At 33.1% G+C, this 13,054-nt stretch overlaps 1 protein-coding gene across 1 annotated transcript in view; it reads right to left on the reverse strand.

The window, feature by feature from the left end:
- The window catches only part of LOC134853865 (transient receptor potential cation channel subfamily M member-like 2), a gene marked incomplete in the record, with an annotated part of 85,508 nt that overhangs the window by 52,356 nt on the left and 20,098 nt on the right, over window positions 1-13,054 (reverse strand). The window contains 4 exon segments of the mRNA XM_063869813.1: window positions 130-339; window positions 3,104-3,229; window positions 3,448-3,661; window positions 5,747-5,921. Of these exon segments, the coding sequence (XP_063725883.1) occupies window positions 130-339; window positions 3,104-3,229; window positions 3,448-3,661; window positions 5,747-5,921 (725 nt within the window).

Genomic DNA, 13,054 nt, shown 5'->3' on the forward strand with positions numbered 1-13,054 from the left:
TATGCTTGTCATGGCCTAATTTATTTGCATGTCAATTTTCATGACAATCGGACAAAGCGAACAGTGATTTTAATTATAAAAAATTGCAGGTGGGGGGAAAGGAATTCAGGAAGTGTATAAGAAACTAACGCGATGATTTCCTTTCTGCGTCGCTTGGAACTTCGTCTTTTCCAAGATTGTTCTTGACGTGGTTTTCAAATTTACTCCTCAAATTGATCTCCACTCCGAAGTTTCCAATGGACCCATTGTCCACAAGAATGAAGTGCGTGTGGTCCGGGTTCAGAGGAATGCCCTTCTCTCCCGGAACAGGCAGCGCATATTCCGCCTTCTGTCCCTTCACTGGAACAAAATCAACTTCTTAATGGGCGACATTTGTAGCCCACCGTGACCTACGAGGAACTCGAACGCACGACCCTTGAGTTGAGAGACGAGTGCCTTACCCCACTCGCCCACGGCAGCTTTTAATGGTAGAATTGTTTTCATGTTGTTTTCTTAGTAGCTTCTGCAAATCTGTCGAAACCTTCGGATCGAGACGCTCGGAGAGATCGATTATGCTTGAAAAAAGAGTCAGGAAAACATTATAGCTATATTGAAATAACTGATGCTTTCGGCTGAAACTTATAGAACAAAGTGTCGTGTTAAAATGGAAATGCATTACATAGAAACAAAACATACCCAAAAGACAGTTGGAAAGATTTAATGAACGCAAGTAAACGGAAAAAATAGATGACCAGTTTTCAAAATTATCCCAATTTAAAAAAAGTTGGATCAATAGGTAACATTTTTGATTCACTGGGTAATCTGATTAATCTTCGAAAAAAGAAATCCATTGCGTTTTTCGTGACCTTTACCGTTTCGCTGTTCGAAAGTGGAGTTTGCCTTCTTTTTCACAAAGGAAGGGCACTGAACTTAAAAAGAAATCAAACGTCAAACCGCGAAAAAGCAAAGTTGAGCTGAACAAATTTTGAAACTTTTCCTGAAAAAAAAAACAAAATCATCGCGACGTATAAAAATTTGAATTACGTTCATAAACTCTTAATAAAAGCGGCTTAGATTTGAAGGCTTATCCTGTGATTGGTTGGTGATCAAGAGATTTCAAAAAATGCTTTTTTCGCATTATATAGTTATTGCCAAGCTGTTGGCAACATTGGTGACCTTGAGCATATTAATCGGTCAAAACTACAGCATTATAGGCCAATAACTTTTTTAGACATGGTTTTTGCGGGATAATAAATACTTTGAAATCTGAAATCGAAATTGGCAGTTTTAGGTAAATTAACTTTATTCAAAAAGCAAGCCTATCTCCATTGATCAATCAGCTTGCAAAAAATTAGTTCTGAACAAGCTATTTAAGCAATGTAATTTTGAACAACTGAGAGCTGTTCGATATTGTGAATTGATTTGCAAAACTTTTCTGAGTAAGCCTTTCTAGCGATAAAAACTTCAACCAAGCTAATCAAGCGATGAATCTTTTAACTTTTCAAGATAAATTATAGAGTGAATTGATTTCACAAAATTCAACTTCTTAGCAAGCTAGTCAATCGACAAAATTATTGTAGGTCATTTCGATTCATGTTTGTTTCGCAAAAATTCACGTTTTACTGAACAAGCCATTCAAGCGATAAAACTTTTGAAACGTTTAATGTAATTTCATAGGTTAAATCGTTTCGCGAAATTGACTTTTTCTGAGCAAACCATTCGAGCGATGAAACGTCTCAAGTGCTTTCAAAGAGCAAGTCGGTTCGAAAAACGTAAGAATTTTGTAGCAAGCTATTCAAGCGACAGAACTTTGAATTAATTAAATCAATTCAGAAGGAATCGATTCACAAATAGATAACTGATTTCGTCAAGCGATGATATTTTTGGCAGACATTAAGTCGATTGGTAAAACTTTTGTTTTTCAACGCAAGCTATTCAAGCGTTGAAACTTTTGAAGTATTTGAAAAAAAAATTAACAAAGTGACCGATTCGCAAAAACTGAAAAATATTGCCTGATTTTCAAGCGTGAGTTGGTTCACAAAAAATGCGACTTTTCTTTTGGCTTGAAATATGTCCAGTTGTTTTCTTTTGGTTTAAAAAATGTCCGGCTTAAAATATGTCCAGAACTTGAATAAAGTCGCAAAACTTTTTTTCAAACAAGATATTGACCATTTAAACTTTCAAGTTAATTTGATAGCTTGATTTTATTAGTAAAAAAATAAAGGTTTTTTCAGCAAGCTTATGAGCTTGGGCAAATAAACTTCAGACAGTTTCAAGTTGTTTACAAAGAGTGAATCGATTTGGAACTTTTTCAAGCAAGTGATTGAGCGATGAAACTTCAAAGTACTTCAAGTTGTTTCATAGTTTGAATTGTTTAGTGGATAGGTTAAGTTTTCTTTCGTGCAAGCTTACAAGCAGGAGCAATGAAAAATTGAAAAAATTCAAGTTGCTTTCTTTGCTTGAATCCAATCGCACTAAAACACCGAAAAGGTCAAGAACATAGCCAATCGAAAATTGGAAAAGAGTAATGAACGCAAGTAAACATAAGAAAAAACACAAACTTTTAATTTTTTGAAGCCTATTGAGCACTAAAACGTAGACAAATTTCCAGTTATTTTTAGATCTTGAATCGAATCGCGATAGGTCGAATTTTTTCTACTACGCAGGCTATCCAAGAAATAAAGCTTTGAAATATTTCAAGTTAATGCTTAGAGCAAATCAATTTGAGTCAATTTTAAAGCAATGAGGTTGCTACTATTTTTAGTTTTAGACTGAGATGACTCTGAGCACGCAAAATTTCGGACACGAAATTGACAGCGACTATCTAGTCTTGAAGTGGAATTGAGTTCATCTTGTCTTCAGAATTAGCTTTTTTACTAAAAGTCTTCTTAAACGTTGAGTCAAAAGAATTTATAAAACTCTGCGTCGACAAATTGAAACATTGCGTTTGTTTAAACATTGCTTCCATCGCGAATTCTGACTTTTATTTAATATATAAGATTCTTTGACCGAAAATGATAATGCCAACAAACAATTTGGCATTAGCTGTACGAAGCGAGTTTCTATATGCTGCAATAAAAAAACAGCTTTGATTCAATTGGAACAAGAGCAAACGCTGATTCACCATTTTTGCCGGCTAATTTGTCCTTGTTGAACAGAATTCCGTAGGCGGCCACACCAATCAGAGTGAGGTTTCTTTGCACTCTCAGAGGCTGCTCAGCCACAGCTGCGCCCACATATGCCATCACACCTGAGAGAAAAAAAAACAAAGACTACTTTAACGAAAGAAGATATTTCGATAATCTCAAACAATGGCTTTGTAATGATCACTTGACAAGTCAAACGCATATTAGCAGTTTCTTTTCAGATCGTTTAATCAGGTGACAACTGTTCATCTTAAAATTTAAAAAAGATCTATGGAAAAAGTTAGGTGGACCCATAACCAAAACATGGATTCTACATACACACCTGTATTGGTTCCGCCCGTAACTATCCATGCTCCGGTATCTGCGGCTGTTTTCACCAGTCCTTTTTTGAATTGGACGCTCAACTCTCGGTCTAGCTGGAAATCCAATGCACCACCTGTGACCGAGATTATGATATTGGGTTCTTTTATACCCCAGCGCTTGAGAAATAGGTCAAGGATAGTGGCCGGATCTGTTTCGTCGCTGAGTCTGATATACTGAAAGAAAGAAAGCTCGTCGTATAAGCAAGCAGATCAGAAACTTAATAATCAAATTTATTATTCATGCCCGATATAAAGATGCTAATAAGATGATAGGGCAATCAGACATCAAGAAGACAGAATTTATTTCCAGCTTTTTGATAGGTTATCCGCACTGACAAAAATGGTTTAGGATCGATTTAAATTGATTTTAAATCGATTTAAATTGATCTTTTTGAAATTTTTGAATCACTTTAAGTGTCTAAAAAATCGATTTCAATCGATTTGGATGGATTTTCAGACCCACTTAAATCAATTTTTTTGCTAACAAGGCGAAAAAAACATCCTTTAAAAAATTGTCGATTTTTTTATTCTCGATTTTTTAAATATAAACACTCTTGCCATATGTTATAAAATTCAAAAAAATTGTCCACATAAATCAGATTTTAAGCTCCAAAATGGGCAATGTAATTATAGAAAATTTCGAAGATAAATCAGATTTCGGGCAAAATTTTGGATAAAACGAATCAAGAAAAGAATCATTGTAGATCAGTTTTTTAACTCAAAATATGCAAGAAAATTATAGAATTTTATCGATATTTTGGTGTTTTCGTTTGGTCTTTTTTATGCTACAATACGCTATGGATGTAAAATGAAAAATGATAGGCAATGGCAGTAAAAATTCGAAACTGATAAATCTCGAATGAAAAAAAAATCGATTTAAATTGATTTTATTCCGTTTTAATCCCCTTAAAAATAAAAACAAATTCAGACTGAAAAAAAAGCGTTTAAATTGATTTAAAATCAATTTCGATTAATTTTTTTTAGCTGGGATTTAAGATCAATATAAATCGATTTTAAGTCAATCTAAATCAGTTTTCACCTATTTTATTTAACCTCGATCTAAATTTAATCAACGTACTTTTTTCATACTAAATTCGATCTAAACTTAATCAACGTTCTTTTTTCATACTAAAATCGATCCTAATCCATTTTTGTCAGTGCGGGTAGAAACAGACCTTCAGGTGTAATAGCGTCCTCCCAATCTGTTTTTGCTTGTTTTTTTGTTCATTTATATTGCCACTTGGCTAAATTGGAAACAATTTATTGTCACTATTTTCTTATTTAATAAAACTGTAAGCAAATCTCTACAGATTCCCTGGCTCAATTGTAAATTAATCTCGATGGATTATCTCGGCACAATTATTATGAAGTTACGCACAGAATGATTACTCATTTATTTTTATTTTTCAAATACGTCGATTGCGATGCCTGATATTCTTGAAATTGAACTCAGCAACATAACTTGCGTAGAGCAAAAAACATTCTACATGTGGAAACTAAACCGACAAAACCTAAGCAGACAATAATTAGCCGACAATTTTTTTGAAACGGAATGCTTCCCGTTTGAAAAAAAATCAGGTCCTGTCAGATTCGAACCCACGTCCCAGGCGTCTTCCTTACCTCTACCTGATAGACAAAGAAGTATGAATTTATTATGAGCTGAGTCTAAATTTACCATTTCTAATTTTGCTGGAGTTATTTACTGGAAAAAAGTCTAATACCTGATTGCAATACCCTTGCTTATCGCATGGGTAAAAAAAAACATTTAAATCGGAAAAGAAAGTACGGCGAAAAACAATAAGTAGACAAACAATAGTCCGACTAATCAAGTTTTCCACATATCCACGAAAAGCAATTTACAACCAGGACTCGAAACTTAAACCTAATTTCCAAAGTAGCAAGCTTGACCTCTAAAAAATGTGAGAGAGGCCTGAAGGCCAAAGTAAACAACTTTTCTTCGACAACTTTTCTTACAAATCAGATAAACAACTTTTCTTACAAATCTGCGGAATTTTTATTGTTTTTTTTATAGAGGCTCAGCACTCTATAAAAAACAAGAACAATTCCGCAGATTTGTAAGAAAAGTTGTTTATCTGGTTATCTTGTTAGAAAAGTTTTTAAAAAAATCCAGTTCCCAATAACAAGTACAGTTGCTCTCTCATGTGAAAAGACATAATTACGCATTCTTTTTGTCTTCAGAAGTCTAATCATCCGGCAAACACTGTCTATCAAGACTACGAACTAAGATAAATATCATACCTTTGAAACTTTCTTCGATCCACTTTTGTCGGTCAGCTCTACATCCCCAAAATAATCACAGGGAATCTCTTTAGCATGTTTTTTGGCGTCCCACTTCCCTTCAGTTTCATCAGTTGAAAACGGCTCACTTTTGTCGTGATCGCTGTCTAGCCGCTTGCATTTACACGTTGAAGGACTGAAAAGAAATTGACTGAAGATGAAACTCCATGATAGCCCGAAACTCTACCTTTCTTATTGCAGTAAAAATCAATACAGTAGCAATGTTTTGATATCTACTGAAAAAAAGAATTGAGCTAAAAAGTTAACTCATTCAATAAGCCTAATTGCTAACGTTATCGGTGACAGCTCTGAAAATGACACATCGACAGAAAAAAAATTTTCAAACTCTTTTAAACCAGATCATACAGTTACTTTGTTTGTCACCAATACTGTTTAACCTTTTAAACGTGGCTAGGTCTTTTACCAGACCGACCTTTTACCAGACCACAATGCAATAATTCAATTAAGATAACTTTAAAATAACGTGTAACGCTCCTCCGGTGCTTCTAAGAGATCAATGAACGTGAGAATTGCTTATAAAAATATGAAATAAACTATTTAACAATTAATACAGCCATGACACAAGACGGGGGCTTTCGAATAAGCTTTTTATTTTAAAACTTGAACAAAAAAAATCACATTAAAGTTTCTTTTAAAACCCGAATGGTCAAATCTCCAAAACTACTGGGTTTCTGATCTTCGTTGTTTTCAACTCAGACACCAAACCTAAAATGGCTGTTAGCATACAACTGGACTTTCCATATGTAAAGATTTCATTGGCGAAATCACTGAATTCATAATTGAGACTCTTGTTTAAATTAGTTCTTATTTTTCATGAGCCCTTAGATATATACAATGCTTCGACAATTTCAAATTTCGAAAAATATATTTTTTAATGAAATCTAACACTTGAAAATTTTTGAAAAAATCAAAAAAATATCATTTCTAGGAAAAGGAAATGCATTGAGAAAACCTTGACAGCACCCCACCAGATTGTTGAGAATTTCAAAAAACCTCGTCGAATTTCAAGTGTTTTGCAACTTTATTATTAAATATTTAAAAAATTCATCTCAGAATTTTAACGAGATTAAGCAGCCACACTTTAAAAAATTCAAAAACGTCTCATCTCGGAGACTAAAAGCATTTAAGCAATAATATTTGGTTAAAAAAGCTGAACCATGGCAAGATATTGAAGCATGCATTTAAATAAATAATAGAAAATAGATTATTGGAAGGTTTAAAAAAGAAGCGGTTAAAATAAACAAAACTTCGCTGATAAACCGTTAAATCGTTTTCTTTAACCAGACTAAACGGCGTCATTATATCTGTCAATCAAATTTGTTTATCGAATCTAGTAAAAGGTCCAAGATAAACAATATTAAAAACAATTTCAACACGAACACAAAACTTGATTGGAGATCTATAAATAAAAAACCAAACTCAGAAAAAAATTTCCAAATCTTTCAACTACAGTCAAAGTACCAAAAACAAAAAGTATAAGAATTGTCGGAATTAAATGTGTCATTTGACCGGTATGCCTGAAAATTTTGCAAAAATGAAGCGTACAATACGTTGAAAATGAGAATTGAGGAAGTTATTTTTAAGAACGAACGATAAGTAATAGTCGGAAAACCGAAGAATTCAATTTTAAAATTTGTCATATCATGACACATAACAGCGTATTAATGAGAGTTGCAAAGTGTTGAAACAGGCAAAATTAATTAAAAAGAGCAAATGAACTATTTATGAACACTTTTGCATAAAAAAGCTATTTTTCAGACAAATATATGACTCAAGGTCGCCTAAAACCTCAAGCTTGCATACATAACATACTCAAAATTAGCATGCTCTGTCTGTTCAAAATTTTTGCTAGTAATTAGAAGAAAAGAAGAAAACACTTCAATTTCTGTATAAAAGTCTAAACATCAATACAGTAAGTGTAATAAAGATTAGTTCAAACTTCAGGTTAGTTGATTATATAGTTTATAAAAAAACTAATTAAGCAAGTATTTAAATTGCAAAAAAATGACTGCTGGAATAAAAACATCAAATTACGACTTAACAACATAAATCAAATAGAAATGTACAAAAATTAAAATCAATTCAACCTTGAAAACATCGGTAAAATAAACTGGTGATATTTACAAACCTTTTAATGAAAACGGAACTCACGCCATGTATTTGTGTGCGTACATACTGGATTAAATTGCATTTCACTAGTGTAGAACTATTTCGTTTTTTTCTTAAACGTTGAAGCAGTGTGTCAAATTTTCTTGTTTTTACTGGCAGTGAGTTCCATTTTATAAAAAAAGCGAGGTGAAAAAAAAAACTATTTTTGTAGAGAAGTAGTTGAACAGTGATTATCAACAATTATTTGTTTAGCGCAATAATTAATTCTGTAATTGGCTGAAGGTTCTAGATTTGTTTTGTCGGTTCTAGATTATATTACGCAAAAAGTGAAATACCACGGAAATATGAACAACAAACTCGCTCAAGGTAACAAAACGACAAATTAAGAGCAGCGATTCAATTTAAGATTAAAAAATGAGACATTATTCACGCAGCAGAACAAACCTAGAACATAAAAAGGATAGCCGGTTACTGTGTAAATAGCACAATGTTCCGACCATAGTCTTAAAAAATACATTAATGTTTTTTTTCAAATAAACGTCGATTTTTTAGGCGTGGTGTGATGAATGGAGCTGAATAAAAAGCCTGGGAATTAAGTATATTCGACAGCCATACTAAAATAGGCAAAATATAAAATAATTACAGGAAAAACCAAAAAAAAATCATGTTTTTCGCATTTTTTTCAAATTTTTGAAAAATTTTGTTTGCAAAAAGCGCTAAAATACTCACCGTAAATTAACGTTATCCAAGTAAAACTAAATTTATACGTTTTAAGTCAAGCTATTGTAAGCTTTCAAGCAAGCCTACTCGCTCGAAATAAGACGAAAAATCAAAAAACTTCAAACCGGTTTTTCTCGTCACTGTGAAAACTTTTTTGAAATTTTTTAGAATGGTTCGAATCACGATTTTAAGGGCTTTAACAGAGGGCTCAAAACCGAGTTCTTTGGATATTCAGGAGGATATTCAAAAAATACTATAACGAGCAGAACAAAGGAACCTGTAGGGTTGCGTGCAGGGCTAGGTAAACATATTGTATTGCAATAGTTTGCAATATTTTGCAATATTATCATTGCAGTACCAGATTTTTAGATAAAAATTATAGCAATACGTATTTTTGACAGAAAAATTATTGCAATAACTATTGCTGGCGGTCAATATATTGTGCAAAACTTTCACTGACACAACAAACAAGCGTCACTGGATTTCAAGTTTACTTTCAGACATAAGCAACAAATCGAAAACGTAGAAAAAAAAAGTTAAAAATCTCCGAAGTTTGTGGCTAATTTAAAAGTTGCTTACATAATCGTTGCTACATAATTTCAGTATTTAATTTGATGCTTCGATTGATTAAATTTATTAAGTTTTTATTTGATGAAATGTATGACACTCTTTATGATCTTTAATATAATTTTGTATGATAGCTCAGACTTTTAATATCTGAATATGCACAAAACGTGCAAAAACGTTTGTTTGAATTTAAAATTTTAACGTATTCTCAAACTATTTGTGGAGCCTGATTTTGCGTGGACAACAAAAAAAAACCACAAAACAGACACAAATGCAAACTTCCTTCCCATTTCCATTTTACGAACCAAAAAACAAGGATAGTCAGTTACAGTGCAAGTAGCACAGAATGTTGCGGCCATAGTCTTAGAAAAATACATAAAAATTTTGAAAATTACTGTCACTTTTTTCGGCTTGTGATGAAACGAGCTGAACAAAGACTGGGTATTAGGTATATTCGACAGCAATATTCAAATGCGCAAACTGAAATCTAATTATTGAAGAAGACCTACTAAAAAACAAAAAAAGCGAAAAAATTTGAGGTTTTAAGAACTTTTGAAAAATTTTGATTCCAAAAAGACGCTAAAGTACGCAAAATAAACTAACGTTACTTCCCAGGTAAAACTAAGTTTTAACGCTTTACTTAAAGCTATTGTAAGCTTTCAAGCAATTAAAATAAGACTGCTCGCTCGCTTTATTCGCCCAAAATAGTACGAAAAATCAAAACTTCAAATAGGTTTTTCTCAAAACTGGTTTAGAAAAAATTTTTTGGAAACTTTTCAATATTGGTCGAATCACAACTCTGAGGGCTTTGATTTGATATATCACTCAACCCAGGCCGATTCTTGTTTGTGGTACCCAATTTTGCATGAAAAACGGAAAAAAAACTAAAACAACAAGGATAGCCAAATACTGTGTACTGCGAAATGTTTTTTCAAATTAGTTTTGTTTTATCAGTATGATTAGTTTTGTTTATTTAATTGTTATTTTGATTTTTTTCATGATTCGATGATTTTATGATTATGATTATCGTATTTATTTATTTTACTTAAAGGGATTTTGCTTTTTTAATCATTTTCTACAAACACTGTTTTTTGATGTGCCTGTTTTGCTGTGACTGCCGGATGTGTCTACGCTCTAGTTTTTTTGTTCAAATCTTTTTTTTCACAACACGCAGAAATAAAATGCAAAACAGTGTTTATAGAAAAATAACCAAAAAACTAAAAATAATCATTAAAAAATCAAGAAATTTCATACAAAAAAAAGGTTTTTTAAACCATAAGTAATAAGGGAAAAAATTGAAATAAATTTCAACAGAAAACTGAAAACAGGCATAAATAAGCTTGTAAATGACTTAAATTGAGCATAGAGAAACATGATCATTTGCTTGATTTGCTCGAAATTAGATAAGAAAGTTCAAACAGATTGTTTTTTGGCCCCCAGTCCTGGTTAATGCAAGACCGATCATTTTCGACGGTGATGCCATCCATTTTGTCGCAGCCGGTCCCACCTTGAGGAGGCGGATGACACTGGAATCCCCCCAACAGTGACCGAACACGGGTTCGAACGAATAACTCACGTGTAGACACGCCGGCTTAACCAACTCGGCCATGGCTGCAATTTTCACAATTTTCAATTAGTCGGAACGAAGAAGCTTTTTGAAACGTAACGATTGTGAGGTTACCATCCAAACTTTCTAAATCTTTCGAATCAGGACGCGAGAGTTTACAGAAGTTACATTCACCTTTGGTGAAAGAGCCGCTTTTTGTACGAAGAGCGAGAAACAGGAGGAGTCTGTCGATAAATTCTTAAGCTATCAATTTAAATCTTAGCTCTCCGTGTATGTCTTGGACTTAGTTTAAATAAAATCACTTGTTTTTGGTCACCGATTAAGAGAATCTAGTAGGAAAGAGCTATTCCGGGCGACAATGGACCACTTAAGCAAAAACTTAACTTAAGCTTTTCCTCAAATTAAAGCTGTTGAATAAATACTGAAATCTAAAATAAAAACGCTTTTAAAGAATATTTGATCTCGCTTCAGCAACTGTTTTTTATTTGGGGTTTAGCTACGTTCAAATTTTCTTGCATTTTTAAAAGCAATTTGGGCCTGAAATTAACTAAGACAACCCAGTTTTTATCAAGGAAAAAAGTTATCTCCAAGGCTCAAATTTCAATTTATTCCATTTTTGACCGTAAAAAAGACAATAATTTTGCAGAATTGCGAAGGAGTCAAATTAATGAATTAAGCTCCAAATAACATGTTAGAAAAATATAGGCCCGTATTCCGTTATTTTTTTTCTAGGTTCAATTTCTTGTCAAATTGTCAAACTTCGATGCTATCTTTTGACGCAAGTACATCGTTTTTGCAAACTTTCAAATCATTTATTTAAAAATTTTTTTTTGGTTCCTTGAACATTTGCTGTTGCGTTTCCAATGTCGCCTAGTATAGTAAGTAATTATGAAGAGCTAGTAAGTAGAGGGTAGAGCTCCATCTCAAATGGAAAAAATATTATTATAGACCCCCAAGTGATTCAAACTTTTGAGGAAAGGAAAAAACCGAGTTTGCGTCAGAGTGAACTAATAACTACTCAATTTCTCCGAATAATGTATTAAACAAATATGAATTGCTTTTTTAGTCTGAACATTATTCGCCATATCTTTTTTTACTGCTCAAGTTATGTTACCCTGATCCTGGGTTAACCAGTGTTCCTCATATTTTTTTGCAATCATTTGGCTATCGAGATAACATCGAGATTACTTCTTTTCTATATTAATTGATCATAATAAAAACATACCTTTTATCGTAGACAGAGTTAACTAATCTGATGCCAAAAAATTTGGTTAAATGAGTTAAACTAGTTGAAGTTTTGATGAAATTTTCCCTTCAACACAATACTCTTCTTGAAAAAGGATTGTGTCAATCACATTTATTTCGTTAAGTTTGGCTGTTATCTTGATGATTATTTATACTGGTTGAAATTGCCTAAATCATTTGGTGAAGAATAAAGTGAAATTACGCATCAATTTTCATGTAATCAAAAAACCTAATTGTTCATTTGGTTGCCTAGGATTTCTTTGCTGCTTACTTTTTCAGTATTTTTTGTCAGTAAATGTTTTTTATCTTTTTTGTTTCGCATTACTTTTTTGTTATTAGAAGCAACTTAAAATAGTCATCCCTGCCTCCCTTGTCGGGATGACAAAAAATGAAAAAGCTTCTGTAGTGCTCGATTACAGTTTCTTCTGCCGCCAGTTCCGGCAACAATCGTATGCTGTAAAGGATGGAAGTCACCGAGAAAAAAAATTGGAGTTATTGCAGTGTGATCTATTTCAAAAGCAGATCTTAAGCAAACGTTTCGGTTCTCAATGTATTCTTTACTTTTCTCAGGTGCCTCTGGTTCTCCGAGATTTTTTGTTAGAGTTCAAGTGTTTCAATCGCAGGAGCTATAATATTTGTATTGCTTACTTCTATGGCCCGCATATTGATTATACCATATTTGGCTTTTTTTACCTGTTCTTCCAAGATTCTCAAACCCTCAAACGACAGTGGCTGTCTGCGAACCACATTTGATGGCTGCTTTCCTCACAGTGGCGCACAGTTCTATACTTACTGTCAAAGCCTACTATCCTGAATACGTTTGGCAAACTATAATCATAACTTCAAACACTTCCGGTAGAAAAACTCACAAACTCTGCGACCTGAGGTTCCTGTTCATTTCCTAAATACTATCAAACTATGTCCGATAGTTCCACTGTTTTTGGCTATTTTGTCCCACAGTTTTTATATCCCGTGCCTTGCACAATTGCTTGTGTTGCATGTTAGGTTTTTTGTTCAACTGATCATTCTTCAATTGGGTT

This window comes from Symsagittifera roscoffensis, chromosome 9 (assembly GCF_963678635.1).
Source record: "Symsagittifera roscoffensis chromosome 9, txSymRosc1.1, whole genome shotgun sequence".
NCBI classification, from domain to species: domain Eukaryota; kingdom Metazoa; phylum Xenacoelomorpha; order Acoela; family Convolutidae; genus Symsagittifera; species Symsagittifera roscoffensis.